This window comes from Gasterosteus aculeatus, chromosome 6 (assembly GCF_964276395.1).
Source record: "Gasterosteus aculeatus chromosome 6, fGasAcu3.hap1.1, whole genome shotgun sequence".
NCBI lineage: Eukaryota > Metazoa > Chordata > Actinopteri > Perciformes > Gasterosteidae > Gasterosteus > Gasterosteus aculeatus.
Window position 1 is genome coordinate 13,580,582 of NC_135693.1, and position 14,993 is coordinate 13,595,574.

The window sequence follows — 14,993 nt, forward strand, 5'->3', positions numbered from 1 at the left end:
CCCCCGCTCTAATAAAACATTGTGCACAGAGCCACGTACTCATGACAACACAGGACAAACAGCAGGGTAAAAATATCCCTATGGGCCATGGTGCTTTAAGGACAGATCCATATAAAATGTTTTTATTACACTGAAGTGTCCTTTCTGTGAAAGTATCTGAGAGCTCAGATACCACTGCATGTTAGCAGTGGAGCAGCTGTGAGTCCTCTGATCCCTACGGTCTTTACCGCCTGCTTACTTCCAACCTGCCTCAGCTCATCATCAGAGCTCAACATATAACGTGTACATGTTTGCATTACAAGTCTCACTCTCAACTGAAATACACTCCTGCATTGGAATAACAGCTACAATGCTCGAATACCAACACACGTGTTTATAAAAGAGAGTCGTTATTTAACGCAGGGACACCAAGGAGACGTCTGTGGCCCAATCCCAACGTCCACGAGAGCCATTAAGCCGTGAACCCTCAGGGACTGACGTCACCTTGTAAATGGTGTGCGACAGGCAGAAAGGCATGACGTGGTTTGAATACTAGGCAACATATGCTGCAAGTGGGGTTTTATTTTGTATGTCTTTGTCACGTCTTCCACATGCTTGCCTTGTGAGACGAGAGGTAATTATCTGATAAGGATTTTGCTTGTTTCCGTCAACACAGCTGAAATAAGCAATTGTTAAAATTCTTAACCGGGAGTAACTTAAATCCTAAATGGTAACGTTTCTGTGTATATCTGTTTCATATGCTTCCCGCTCCCCCCCCCCCCCCCCCTTGTAACCCTGTGTTAAACCTCCCAATTCAATTTATTACAGGAAATTCTCTCAGGCAAAGGCTGCAGAAATGCGGACTGAGGGCTGAAGATATCGGCGAGAAAGCCCCCCAAAGCACCTGGCTATTTGACAGTTGGACAACCCTTATCTCTCAGGGATTTCAAGTCACAGTCTGTGAGTGTAGAGATTGGAGATTGGGCCCTTGATATGGCAACCGAGACAGGCAATGAGAAGAAGAGACAAAAGAATCCAAGGGACATGCAGATATTATTGTCTTTGGCTAGGGTACACAGACAGTATGACAAACACAGAAGTCCACTCAAAACAATGGCTTTTAACCTGTAGATCTCTGAATAGCTATTTACGAAAATATTTTTTCTTACTTGATAATTGTTGTGAGTCTCGTGAACATTTTTGTATTTAATTTGTCAAATAAAGACTTTAAAAAGAGGAGGATGCATAAGAAATTGTATTTGGCCTCATTTATGCTGTTATACGTAAATGGGCTTGGAGGTAAAATAGATCTTACATGTTTGGTCTGACACAATCAGACCAAACATATTTAATGTGATTTAGAGATAAATAAAGTGTGACTGGAATAGCTGCAGTGAATCAGGCCCTAAAGTTGTGTAATTTGTGGCTCGGCTTTAATTTCCTAACACTTAGCCAGTTATCATTTCTCTCAGGACCAGTTAGTGAGGGGAAAGGGACAGACAAGAGCTGGAGGCTGATGATAGCAAATTAAAATGGATAGATGCACGTTTAGTACAAGAGGGAGGATATTACAGAAAGGTTGTTAGAGAAAACCAGAAGGGAAGAGGGTGAGAAGCAGACAGAAACAGCAGAAAAACAGAAGATTTGAATTGAAAGAGGCATTGTTATTAGGAACAATCTTACCCTTGTAGAGCTTTCTCTCCGAACCAGTCTCCTTTCCCGAGGCTTCGCAGGTAGACAGGCTCTATATTGGGCAAGTCTTCCCTGGTCACATTAACCTAGTGAAAGGAGGAAAATACGCGCGGAGGGTGAGTTAAACAGAGTAGACTGAAAGAGTAGTGTAACAGTGATGAAATAATAAAAAAAAGAACAAAGGGGATGAGCATCAGTAGAAAGATGTGACAGGTTAATCACGCTATTACAAACAAGGGAGGGGCGCTGGTGTGACAGATGTCGGTTCACGGGCGGTCTTCTGCAAAGAGGTAAGTGGCATCTCTTTGCACATCTGTAAGGCGCCACTGACCACTTCATTAGCCAGATGAGATGAGATGAGCCGGTTAGTGACGGCGCTGTGCCGGTTGACTTAAATTTTAGAGGAAGTGAGTGGAGACGGGTCGTTTTACCTAATGAAGGATCTTGTCTTTGTCCATTAGTCAGTGCTGCACAGGGGGCCATTGTCATGCAGCAGACAACTGAGTGACAGCATTATTATTCCTGAGCATATATGATCATGTTGGGCCATGAACAAAAAGAAAAACGACATATGGTGAAAAGGTGTAGTCGGGTTTTGTGGGATGCCAAAATTTGGGGTCATTTCCTCTGGCCATCCACCTAATGAAGAGGAGGAGGAACAATATGGGCGGAGGACCTTGAACAGTGGAAGGAGCATCATGAGGAGAATAAACAAGATGAGAAAACCAAGAAATAAGAGTAGCTGCACATGAAAGCCCACCAGGGCTGACGACGTGTGCGTAGCGGGAAAGCCAGTGTTGATGACAGAAGGGTGAAATGAAAGTGACTCCATCCTCCTTTCCAGACTCTCCGAGAGCGTCTGCGGGAGATGATGACAGAGGCGGCATCCCCCTTATCTCCAGATGATTGACGACGGCCAACTTTCACCCAAAGATACAACCACTTTGCTCCGAAGGAAGGCGTCTGTCATGAGGATTTGGAGGCGGCCTTGAAGCACGGTTCTCACCTTTCCCTTGCTGATGATGAAGAAGGTGTCTCCCCTGGCCCCCTGCCTGATGATGTACTCTCCATCTCCATAATGCGTCTGTCAGAAGAGAAGACCGGAGAAGAGACATGTTATTCGGTCACACTGCCATTCTTTTGTTTCCTTCTTCCCACACATTGGGGAGTGAGACCTCTCTCACGTCAGACCGGCGTGTACCCTTCAGAGGAAGCGAGGCACAATCAGGGACAGTGAGAAAAATTACAACGGGATGCGTTTTCCTTGTTAGTAACAGAGAGACCGGCCGGCTGTTGCGCGGGGGGGTGGTTTGGATATGCCCCGTCACCTCCAATGAGCAGGTACAGAAGCAGTGTTAATAGTTAATAAAATGAATAGAGCTGCATCAAACCAAACATACAAATTACATCTCAATTTCAAGAGCGAAACTGATCCATCCATCAATCCATTTTCTTCACCAAGTATTCCTTTTGAGGGTTTTTGGTGCCAGGGGCATATCCCAGCATGCATTGGTTGAGGGAAAAAGAAAAACACTTTCCTTGCGCGTGATATGCGATCTATAACTTCATATAATGTGAAAAACCTCTTGTTTCATGGAGAAAGCTCAGCGTCAAGGTACACCATTATCTTCAGGACCAAAGGCCAAGACGCTAGAGGGAGGGGCCCTGAAACCCTTAAGGCATCAGTTATTGAATTTTATAACTCACGTTTTGATGGGATTTTGATGTTCTCAGCAAACAACACACACAAGAAGTTGCACAAAGTCTAGAGCGAAGACAAAGCCTTAGCATCTCCATCACAAGCAGACTCCACAATGCCAGGTTACCATTCTCACACCATTTCACCTACTGTACCGAACAATTTGACTTCCCACTGAGCAGCGAGCTACTTGTTAATAGCAGGTTGCAGTTATGATGTTAAATTCAAAAGTTTATCCATTTATATCATATGACCGTTTTTCTCAAGCATGTCCTCAAGGAGAAAAAAAAATATTGGACACAAATGATTTATTATAGTAGATAAGACATAGGAAAGCACAATGGATTTAGCCATATGTGCACAATCAACCTATAAGACCTCTGCTTGTTTAGGGGGGAAAACGCACACCAATATTTAGAAATCTTGGCTGTGCATGCTGGCAGAAAAAAACAGCTGCTAAATACAAATGAATTTAACTTCCCACCACCAATATCTCCCTCAGTCAATAGTGCAAACCCATTAATCAGAGCACATTTAATATAAATGTCTAGAATGTAATGCAAAACGATACATTTTGATTAACATGGCGTGTTCTCTGTGCTTACTCACATGCGTATGTCATCCCTGAGCCAACACAAAATTATCATCTCATTGCCAAATAGTTTTGCTAATGGCCATCCTCATATCCTCCTTTTTATTTCAGAATTTTCTACAATCTAAAAAGTGTTTTAATTGCACTTGACTCAAAAGGCAGTTATGAGTGGATAGTCTCCCCGTGTCAAGTTGGTGAAAACAACAACAAGCAAACCGAAGCCGACAATAAAAGCTCTTTCCACAAATATCGTTCTAATAAAACATGTGGTAAAATGAATCACATTTAAGGCAGGTAATTGCTAGCCTGTCAGAGACGTTTCCCGTGTGTTTTTTTTGGAGGAGGTATTGGGTTGAACAACAGACTTTCAGAATCTCAAGCATTTTTTGGAGAGGACCACACAGTGAAACTTGCTCGGCAGAGTTAACGTAGCTACCGGCTACAGAAACTGGCATTGAATGCAAACCGGTGAGGAGTGGCTCAGGCAGACTCTCTCACCTCTGTTAAACCATGTGGGAGTTGTGAAAAGCACATTGTGTGGAATTTTTTCATTTGCATCTGTTGAAAATGGTTGTTGCCACTGTTCCCGTAAGATGCTTTCATACAAGGGTGATGTGATAACATGAATAATCGGATGTGATGCTACCTTTTCTATAGTTTTAAGGGAAACTAATTACATGTGTCTGAAGCGTAGGCTCAATTTTACAGTGAATGCCGTTAGTATTTATGCTCATAAAGTGTACATCGAATTTGTACTAGAACGCCCACCCCAACAGCGTAAACATTACACAGTCAAGTATCCTGTGGATACGTGTATCATTACCCCTTTTTGCAACAGATTGAATAATCCATGTGCTTTACCCTTTCTGAAATACTAAGGATCAGGCTCAAATCCATTTGATTTATTTATGTACTCACATTGAAATTGAATGCAATTCAACATATTGAAAGCCCTAATTTTACCAGCACACATCAGAAGTGTAAATGGGAATGTGCTTGCATTACTAAATTATACCGGCAAAAACATCAAAAGAAGCGGTGTGCACAAGGGTAGAAAATGGGATGTTGAGAAACATCTCAAAAGATTGGTTTACATTACTTTACAAAATACAAAGTTCACTTTATGAATATTACGTGGTTGAAGTAGGTTTACCATGGTGACATTTAATGGATGTTCTCGCATGGATTATTTGTTTAATTCCTCCCTACCATCTGCCCCTGCCATCACCCGGAGCTCACTATCTGGATTATGTCTTCATTTCCCTTCTGGCTCATCGCTCTCTCTCTGCATTGAAATAAAGGGCATGTATGGAAATCTATTAGGATGTGTGGAGGAGAAGGTTTGTGACATCGGCTTTGTGCTGCACCTGTCACACGCTTTAGCATAAGGCACTTACTTCCTCAAGGACATCGGCGAGCTTGCTCAGAATATCTTCCTGCAGGCCGTGGAATGTGGGAACGCTGCAGGAGGGAAAAAATAAAGCACTTTTAGATCAGATGCGATGTTTTCCTCCAAAATAATGGGCAATGGTTTGGAAAGTAGACTCAAAGAAGAGCTTTGATCTAGAGAGAATAACAATATAATATTATATGATGCTGTGGCAGTTGGCCTGTAAATATTGTGTTACAGATGATGCATATGAATATTCCAGCATAAGCAGCAGAGTCTAGTTACTCAGCAGGGAATCAGATCCTGGGTTGAACACACCAGCATGAGGCCCTGATGTTTGTTCACTTTGCTTTCCGGGCAGTCTAAAAGAACGCTATCTGCCTGTCATCGAGCCTACTAAATAAAACTGGCGCAATGTTTATCAAGGAGAAAAAAAAACAGCTCCTGCTGGTGAACAAAAGGCATATCTCCCTAGATCATCTCTCCTCTGTGTGTTCCTCCATCTCCCTTCACCCCCCCCCCCCCCCCCTGTTTTCCATGCTTTAATACACTAATCGGAACCATCTTGCCTCGGCCACAGATTCGGGCCCCTAGCCGCCGTGTTCGTCCTTTGGGTCGGTGCTCCAATTAATCAGCTGAACCTACTTTGCACGAAACATGTGGAGCTTCAATCCTTTGAGCTGCAAAGCCTCTGTTGTAGGAAAATTTGAATCCAAAAACGTAATTGTGTTGCTTGAGATGAATTGATGGAGGCCAGTTGGGAAGAGTGGTTTCTGTAATGTGGTGTCTTTGTTCCTTTTGAACATTCTAATGTTATTACACTCATGGAACTTGTTCAAATGGGAGTAAATCATGGGACGACCTTAAATATATTTTCTTCAGCAATCCAGTAAACGCTTGGAGAACAAGCGCATACTTGGTTTCCTCTGCTCATTTCCAGAGCCTTTTAATATTTCATATTCTTCGGTTTTTATTCCATACATTATAGCTAAACTAAAAGTGAAGAAGTGAAGGGGGCAGAGGGTAGATTCATAGCCCACCAACCTTCTAAAAATATAAAGTCACAGCAATGTGCACTTTTCTAAATCTAGGTGATGTTTGTCAGTTCATCACACACTACCCCCACAGTGTTCCTTCTCGGAGAAATGGGCTTGAGTGATTTATAATACATGCTAGAAAGAGGTAGTAAAAAAGGGTCTTTGAAAATACACTCACTTCCAGTATGTAATAACATGTGAGATTTCCCTCTCAGGTTTATATATGTGTTCCCCCTCTACAACTTATGAATATACAGTTTAACAGTAGATAGAAGACCCAGGGACCAGCGTGCATGTTGGTCTAATTAATGCCGGCTCATTTATTAGACCCGATAAGCAACACATACAATCATTTACATTACAATAACTATTGATGCTATAAATATCTACCCCCCATCCTCACACCACAACCCGCCCACCCATAAAGCACAGGCAATAATATATATTAAATATTCATTTATCGGTTGCACTGTTATATAAGAGCTGCTAAAAGGCCAGAGCTGCAATACGGTACATGTTTTTTTAGTCAAAGCCATCACGTACATGGTTTCAGTCTTAGAGCATCAAAGTTAGATTTGTATGGTGTTCTTTTTTATGTGGTTGGAAATATATTTTGCCGTTAAATATCTTCCCACATGGTGAAAAGGGTACTGGAGATACAGAAAAAAAGGGCTTTATTGGGAATGTCCTGCACATGTTGCAGACTGTTACACTGTCCAGGGAGACTGTCTTTATCTTTATGGTCAAAAACCTGTGTTTATGTTTCCCAAACCGGCGATATCTGACATCACTGTGAATATTATAGTCCACCCTCAGGGGCAAAAGCGGAAATTGTGTGAAATTGTTCAACTGCTGCAAAAGAAAATACGTTCAAATTGCCGTAGATCTAAATGTAAAGGTGTACAAAGGGATTGACATTTTGTCACTCTGCTACGAGCAATATAACAATAGTACAGTGGTAACTTTTTAACATTTCCTGTGATCTTTCCCCATCATTAAAAAAAAAGTAAGTTTCCTTGATGTCTTGACGAAAATCCTTCAAACAGTGTCAGTCTGATACTGATCACAGTTTTTAACGCGGCCTCGTTCAGTCAAAATGATCCTGAGTGGAGCTTGTGCTTCTTTCATTGGAAACTTTAAACACATCCGGCGACATGTGAGAAGAAGTGAAGTATCTTCTAATATCGGCCCTGAAACAAAGTCCTGGGGAAACGGTGTGGCATTTGAAATATAGGAAAGATGTGGTGCATTATTCATAATTGGCTTGATGAAGACCAAAGTGGATGAAAGAAAACAGGAAAGTCAAACAGGGAAGATGGATTTATACTCGAATTGAATCTCATGCTGATCACTGCACACTGTTCTCCGTCTTTTGATGAGTCTTTCCTTTTATCCTTTACGCCATGCGGGCCTTTTAAGTGATAATAGGCTTCTGGCGGTCAGGATCCTGAGCTCTCTGATAGAGAGAGGGACACTAAAGAAAGATGATACGGTCTCTTTTTTAAGTTGAATGACACCTTCGGTGACACACAATTTGGACTATTTGTTTGTTAAAAATGAATATGGAATCCTCATGGAAACAGCTCACAAATATTCCCCTTTATTCATTTAATTAATGAATTCATGGCATTTCAGATCAAAGTCCTATTCAGGGCCATTTGTCTGTCGAAAAATAGGGGTTGCTCACCTTTTCAGAAACTCCATGTACTCCGTGTGCTTGATGAGACCCGTCCTCATCATGATCGTCTGAAAGCACTGTCGGTCGATGGCCCACAGCTTGACATTTGTTAGAGCTGGAAAGGAGGAATACACAAGATTAGCAACGTGACGGGAGACGGTTTTTACCCTGAGGCGGGCAGATTTAAAAAAAACAGCAGGTCTTTACGCATTAAACATTCGCTGCATACAAACATTATGTTTTATGCATGCAGAACGTGGATGCAGTGAACATCTTATATGCTCTTTAGAGCCTTTCATGGCTTTCATTCTATCCTGGCATGTAGCGTTTGTGACTGAGTTATTTGACCAAACCACGCAAACCACTGCACAGATAGAAAGTGGGGAAATCTGCGGAGCTTTAAGCCAAGAAGGCTTTTGTTTGTTTACTTTAGCTGCTGCAGAGCAAACAGGAGGAATCCTGCACACAGTCTCATTCAGCCGCTGTTATTACAATACTTTGCATGGGTGGCTTTCTTCAGGTCACACTGCAGCGTCGTAATTGGTTTAAGGTCTGGAGTCTGACTCAATTATGTACCAGTTTTTCTTTATTAGTTCAACCCCTCGAGTTGCTGATTGCTCTTCGTCTTAACGACAATCGCACAACTGTGACAAAAGTTAGGTCGAGATGCATATCACAAACCGCCAGCCTCCTGATATTTGTCTGTAAAATGTGTTGAAATCATTTAGAATGATTTGTTCCACCAATGACTGTTGGCCCTGGAGCAACAACTCCGTGAACACAACATTCTCAATGCAGTAGAGATTAAAGAGCGCTTTTCTGGATGTGCACCAATAACTTCTCCTCTACAGTCTCTTTGCATTTACAAACTTATGTTTCGGCCATTTTCTTACAGTGGAATTCAGCGTGCTAGAGATGCCCAGAGAGCATTGCTGTTACGTTTCATTTCTTTGACACCTCTTGGAATAATAAAGTTCTCTTGCAGCAATCTTGAATACCTCACAGATCAGAGATGGTGCCAAAGCTCTTGCCTTCTCCTGCAGTGTGGTGATTGATGGAGGCGTGGGTCTTTTAAAATTCCCTTTCTTTCCCTTTTCAGTGATTTTCGACGCTCAACAGCTGTGAGATTCTCTGAAGTCGCTTTTAATCAGAATATGTTTCACCTCGACAGGTCTCTGTCATGAAGAGCAGAACCTGTTGGAACCAGGCCATGCAGGTTTTCATCAGAGCGGCGGACCTCTAACCCAAACCTGAATGTCATCAGATTTCAAAGAAACTGGCTTGTTGGAGCAGAAACTTTATAACAACACATTTCAAAACCCTGTATTTCATTACGCCGAAGCCAAAATGTAAAGTAACTTGCAGAATTCAGCGCTTCTCTTTGTTAATAGCGTTTCACGGAAATAATATCTTTACTTCTGGTACCTCCAGGGGTCATTATCTGCTCTCATTTCGGCGTCTCGACTTCAATTATGCAGTTATACAGTAGACTGTTAGTGATAATGAAAAAAGAGAGAAAAACTCCAGTCTGACCCCAAAACAAGTCTGGTGATCCCCAAGGAGCTCCTCGTGGCTACAGGGACATGTGGTAATATTAGAGGAAAATGAATCAGATAAGAGTCAGACTGCTCGCTATTTTGTCTGAGTCTGTTGCAGATGCTGTTTGTTCCATCTCATCCTCCCCCAGCCCGACATGCATTTTACATTCGTTTTTAAGATAAAATCCAGTTTGTCATCATCAATGTGGTGTGTATTGACCATAGGAGAACCTTTTTCAAAACATACCACAAGGCCAAATCAGGAAAAATCCATGGCATTAACCGACAAACAGCCACTAGCCTGTAAACCAAACTTTCACTGTGGACTTAATGGTGTCCTCATGTCTGGAGGCGTTGTAAAAACACCGGTGTTGGATGATAAAGCTGATCTGAATCTCTCGGGTCACAGTACCGGCCATAAAAGCTGCAGCAAATGGGGAACACGATAGTCACTTCAGGCAGGGGGGTCTGGGCCTGCAGTGTGTATGTATATGACTACACTTATTAAAGGCAATGCCGACTCACTCTCACCCATACAACAGCAAACTGGTGTTTGCTTCTATCCTTGTGAGTATGGAAGTTCACCTTCAGGGAGGGAGGGTGTTTGGTGATCCTCGCCAGTTGGTCAGGTCTAATGACTGAAAGGTACCAGTAATTTAACTATGACTGCATGAACACAGACACAGAAAAGTAACTCAGTATTTATGTACATGCACGCTCTCACACGCAACACTAGTTTCTTCTCTACTGACCAAGAGTTGGGAAGCAGTTTAAAATAGGGCCAAATCACAGGAGAAATGCCCTCATTAAACAGCCTGACACGTTTTTGGTGAGCGACAATTTCTTGGAGTGGGAACCCCAAAACACACAGAATGACGTGTGGAGACACAGATAAGAAGACATCCTGTATATATTGCTTTTTTCTGCAATACTGCGGTACAAGAGATATGTAATTCCGTTTTTGTAAAAGCAGTAAAAACAATCATCTGACACATTAAATAGAAATGTAAAGCTATATATCCCGAAATCCGGTCAGCTCAGGGGATAAAACAAACAACCCGCTGTATGGATATTGGTCTAGGAACAAATTATTAGAGTAGCCTTCTAATTTGACCCCGAAGCAACCAGAGTGGGAGGTTAGACATCACGATGCAGTGTGAAAAGATGTGTTTTGGCGTGTGGGGGTGTGGGACACTGGGAAATAAGCTATGTAGGGAGCCTGCAGCTCACCACAGTAGGTAAGCGCATTATTTTCGGAGGCCGGACTAAATTGCGGTGAGACTCAGGGAGCTGGTTATCCCGAAGTGAGGGCGTAGATGAATGCCATAACGCTCATGGGTTGCCCGACCATTAGCTTCACAGCTTCCTGGATGTTCATATCACCCCAGGCGGAGGAAGGAATGATATCCGGGAAGGGTTTTAAAGAAATTTTGCGGTGTATGGTTCCAGTGGGATGGAGAGTTATTAAGAACAATGCAAAGGTGGACCGTAAAACATCCAATATGAAACTACAAGGTATACGGTACACAGGGAAAAACAAAAAAATAACACTTGTGCAACTTAACGGAGGTCTGTCAATAAGCACTCTTTTTAAGAGAACTGGAAGTGAGAATAATTATTGTTGTTGCAACAAATTGTAACTTATCAGCTGTTGTCATGCCAAATTTGTGTAATGCATATTATATTTAGTCCTGTGAACAAGACTAAATACGAACAAGTCCTTTCTGTTTTTCACCAGGTAGGTTCTTGACTGTTTAAGAGATGCACATCCGTCCTCTCTCCAACATTTTAGTGCGACGCACACTGGCGGCAGCGTTGAGGAGTTTTGATGCACGTCGACTGACACTTGAAGCAAACATGCTGTCATGCAGACAGAGGAGATACTTTGAATGCCGATGATCCTATTCCCGGGGTAACAGTGATGAAATTGCTTTTATTGTGAAAAGATGCACCGCCACTGATACTGCAAAAGTGGCCTCTTGAGGTGCTTCAATGCGGCGGCGTGGGAGCTTACATAGGAGGGCGTGTGGGTATTGTGCCAAAGACGTGGGATGCACTACTCATCCCAAATATCACTTTAGGATAACACCTTCCAACAATGGCGGGGTTTTTTTCTGATAAGGTGTGTAATTGACACATTTGAATCAAATAATTACTGTAACCCTGCTGATTACTGTTTGAACCTAAAAAAGCTCCTCTAAATTGAAAACAATCCCACCTCGGAGTAAAAGAGGGCTATTCATAGCCCAGCGCGTAATCATTTGTTCATGCGTGTCCTTTCCCTCCCTCTACTTGCTACTATGATTGTATTACCTGAGGCATCAATTCCTGACAATTACATGCCACAAGAGATAAATATGGTTCATTTTGAAAAACTAGCGAAAGTGGACAACAAGCTCCCTTTGACATGCCAAGGCCCCAAAAAGAAAGGATATGCGTTTAAACCTCAAGCAAAACAATGAAACGTGATATATATGGATGTTTCCCATGACAAAGTGCAGGACACGCCCCCCCCCCCGTCCCCCCACACACTCGTTTGGCTCAGTCATAATTCATTGTAACTGAATTTCAGGCTGGGGGATTATGCAAATGCTCCATGTGTGTTTGTCCATGTAATCTAATTCTGGCTCATTAAATGACAGAAATGTAGGATGAGCTAAACAATGTTTCTTCTTTGTACTCGGGTCATGACAAGTTACGTCCACAAAGCGCTTAGTGCGTCTGTGATTGCCATTTTTAATGATTTTTAAAATGATTCACAATACTCTGTCTGCGTGTGCTTTCTGAAAGCAAGGAAAACATTTGTTACTAACGTGATACTAACACACTGCTCAATGTACGTCACTGTGTACACGTTATTTGACCAAATAAGTTATGAAATAAGCTCATTATATCTCTTATATATGTGCTGCAAATATTCCTAGAGCTAGCTCATTTGTCAAAAGGTGCAGCAAAATCAATATTTTTTATTGGCCTACCGTCGTGCCCGCCTTCCGAGTAGAAGACAGAGGATGACATGTATTTCGGCAGAACAAAGATTTAAGCTTCTGTTCTCAAGTCATCGTGTTCTCACACTTTTACAAAATCATTGCCACAAAGAACATTTCTCAGAAAACTTTGGAAATACTATTCAAAATATGCCTTTGGCGCTATGTTAGTTATTAGGATGTCCTTGCCTTTGAAATATCATTTTAGCACATGTGGATTATTAGCTGCACCTCTGGGACAAGAGACGATTTTTAGCCCTGTAATAATGTTATAATGTCTTGGGCTTTTTTCACTGTGATGATGTTTCTCCCCTGAAACTTCATTTCCCTCATAACTCCTTCCCTCGTAAAAATGTCCTAAACTTTCCCCCTCTTTACTTTACAGCTGTGTCTAAGAAAATCAACCGTCTTCCTCTCACTGACTCAGAGCCACAAAAACACACACAAAGTCACGTGAACTCTGCTCCTTGGAGGCCTCCCACGTGTCCTCTTTTGGAAAGCATCAAGAAAGCGACGCTGTCAAGGCGGCCGGGTGGAAGAGTCTAATCTCTAAGTCATTAATAATATCAGCCAAGTGCGATTGCATCTGGATAAGCGCTTCAGAGCGTGAGAAAGCAGGACAGGTCATTTACGCCAGACTGGGTTAAAGAGCTTAAAGGAAACATTAGAAGAATTGTCTTCAAAATTGTGGAGCTAATTATTATCATCATCATCGAGGCTTAGAGGAACAAAGGAGAGTGAGGGAAACACACATCCCTCCCCGTTACGGGAACCATTGCCTGCCTCCGGCTCTGGCAGTGTGTGTGTGTGTGTGTGTGTGTGTGTGTGTGTGTGTTCTTATGACAGCTGTCGCATCCCAGTGAATCCCAACGCGGGGAACTACGCGGCGTAATCACATGACGTCTGCCAGTTCTACCAACGCTCTGCCGACATGCCACCCGCCATCCACCCCCGAAACCCCCCGCCCCCCCGCCATGTTGTGTGGAAGATAACCCGTCTCTGGCTTTAGGGAACGATTGATTTCATTGCTGTTACGTTAGCGTTTTTCATTCCAGCTACAGTGTCACGGTAACGTCGACGTCCTCAACGTGTCCGTCGGTAGAAATGAAAGAGGCACCAGAGGCTTAGTGAATAGGAGTATTTCTGAAATGCTTTTCTCTGTAACATTAACAAACCTCACTCTCAATGCTTTATTATAGCCTAATGTAGTTTGGCAGTTCATTACAATTAACACATTTAGAAGACCGGAGTTGTGGTGACGGCCTAAATAAGAATTCCGTGCTCTGGGATTTAAGATCTGAGCACGTTGCTCATATCTAAAAAACTGCAGTAAATATTTCTTATTCCAGGCAATTTCATGGATAAAAAAGCAATACGGTTTACAAAGTACATTGTGTTGAACTCATCATACTCTGATAGTATCTACTAAAGTCATTCAAGGCTACGGGTCTGTAGAAGGCGCCCTCTTTGTGGACAATCATTCACAATTGAAGTTCACTGCTAACATTTCAAATAAGCAGAGAAGGATGAATCTTATTTTACATAAGGTCATTAAAGTAGGGCAAATATGTAAACGTGGAAGGCTGTGCACAATACCGCGTAAACACAATTCATAAGGAACGGAAATAGGAAATACGGTTGATTTGGAAAGTCCTGTTGAGTAGTGATATATATTTCATAGTACAGTGAGATGAGAACAATCCAATCGTTTGATTCATAATGAATGGACTTGAGTAGTATTATTATGAGCCCCTACACAAGACGGGGAAAACCAGCCACGTCAGAGGTACTCAATTAAAATAAAACCAGGTCCAGCTTGAGAGAATCTCATAATGCATAATGTGTTATTTGGGTAATGATATTTGGGTTTAGTCCCGTACATATTTCAGTAGCCTCGCAGTTGTGTTAACGTCTTTATGCAGTCATCAACTGACTGTCAAATCAGAGAGAGAAAATTCAGATTGGAAATTGAATAATGATTTATGAATGATTCATAGTCTAATGACAAACTGTTCTTCTCTTATTTAGACAAAAATAAGGACTGTTAAGTTAAAAATATATACAGTGCATCCGGAAAGTATCCACATTTTGTTATGTTACAGCCTTAATCCAAAAATGGATTAAATTCATTATTTTCCTCAACATTCTTCACACAACAACCCATAATGACAAAGTGAAAACTGTTTTTTGCAAATTTTTGCAAATCTGTTAAAAATAAAGAACGAAAACATAACATGTACATAAGTATTCACAGCCTTTGCCATGACACTCAACATTTAGCTCAGGTGCATCCTGTTTCCACTGATCATCCTTGAGACGTTTCTACACCTTGATTGGAGTCCACCTGTGCTAAATTCAGTTGATTGGACATGATTGAGAAAGGCACACACCTGTCTATATA

The 14,993-nt window shown here is 42.0% G+C and overlaps 1 protein-coding gene across 2 annotated transcripts in view; it reads right to left on the reverse strand.

Annotated features, from left to right (window-relative positions):
• LOC120820788 (cGMP-dependent protein kinase 1) overlaps positions 1–14,993 on the reverse strand; it is a 76,112-nt gene that overhangs the window by 13,849 nt on the left and 47,270 nt on the right. For both annotated transcript variants that reach the window (XM_040178940.2, XM_040178939.2), the window contains exons 4-7: positions 8,077–8,182; positions 5,360–5,423; positions 2,678–2,755; positions 1,663–1,757 (exon numbers count right to left, since the gene is read on the reverse strand). In XM_040178940.2, coding sequence (XP_040034874.1) covers positions 1,663–1,757; positions 2,678–2,755; positions 5,360–5,423; positions 8,077–8,182 — 343 coding nt within the window. The remainder of the gene's footprint in view (positions 1–1,662; positions 1,758–2,677; positions 2,756–5,359; positions 5,424–8,076; positions 8,183–14,993) is intronic.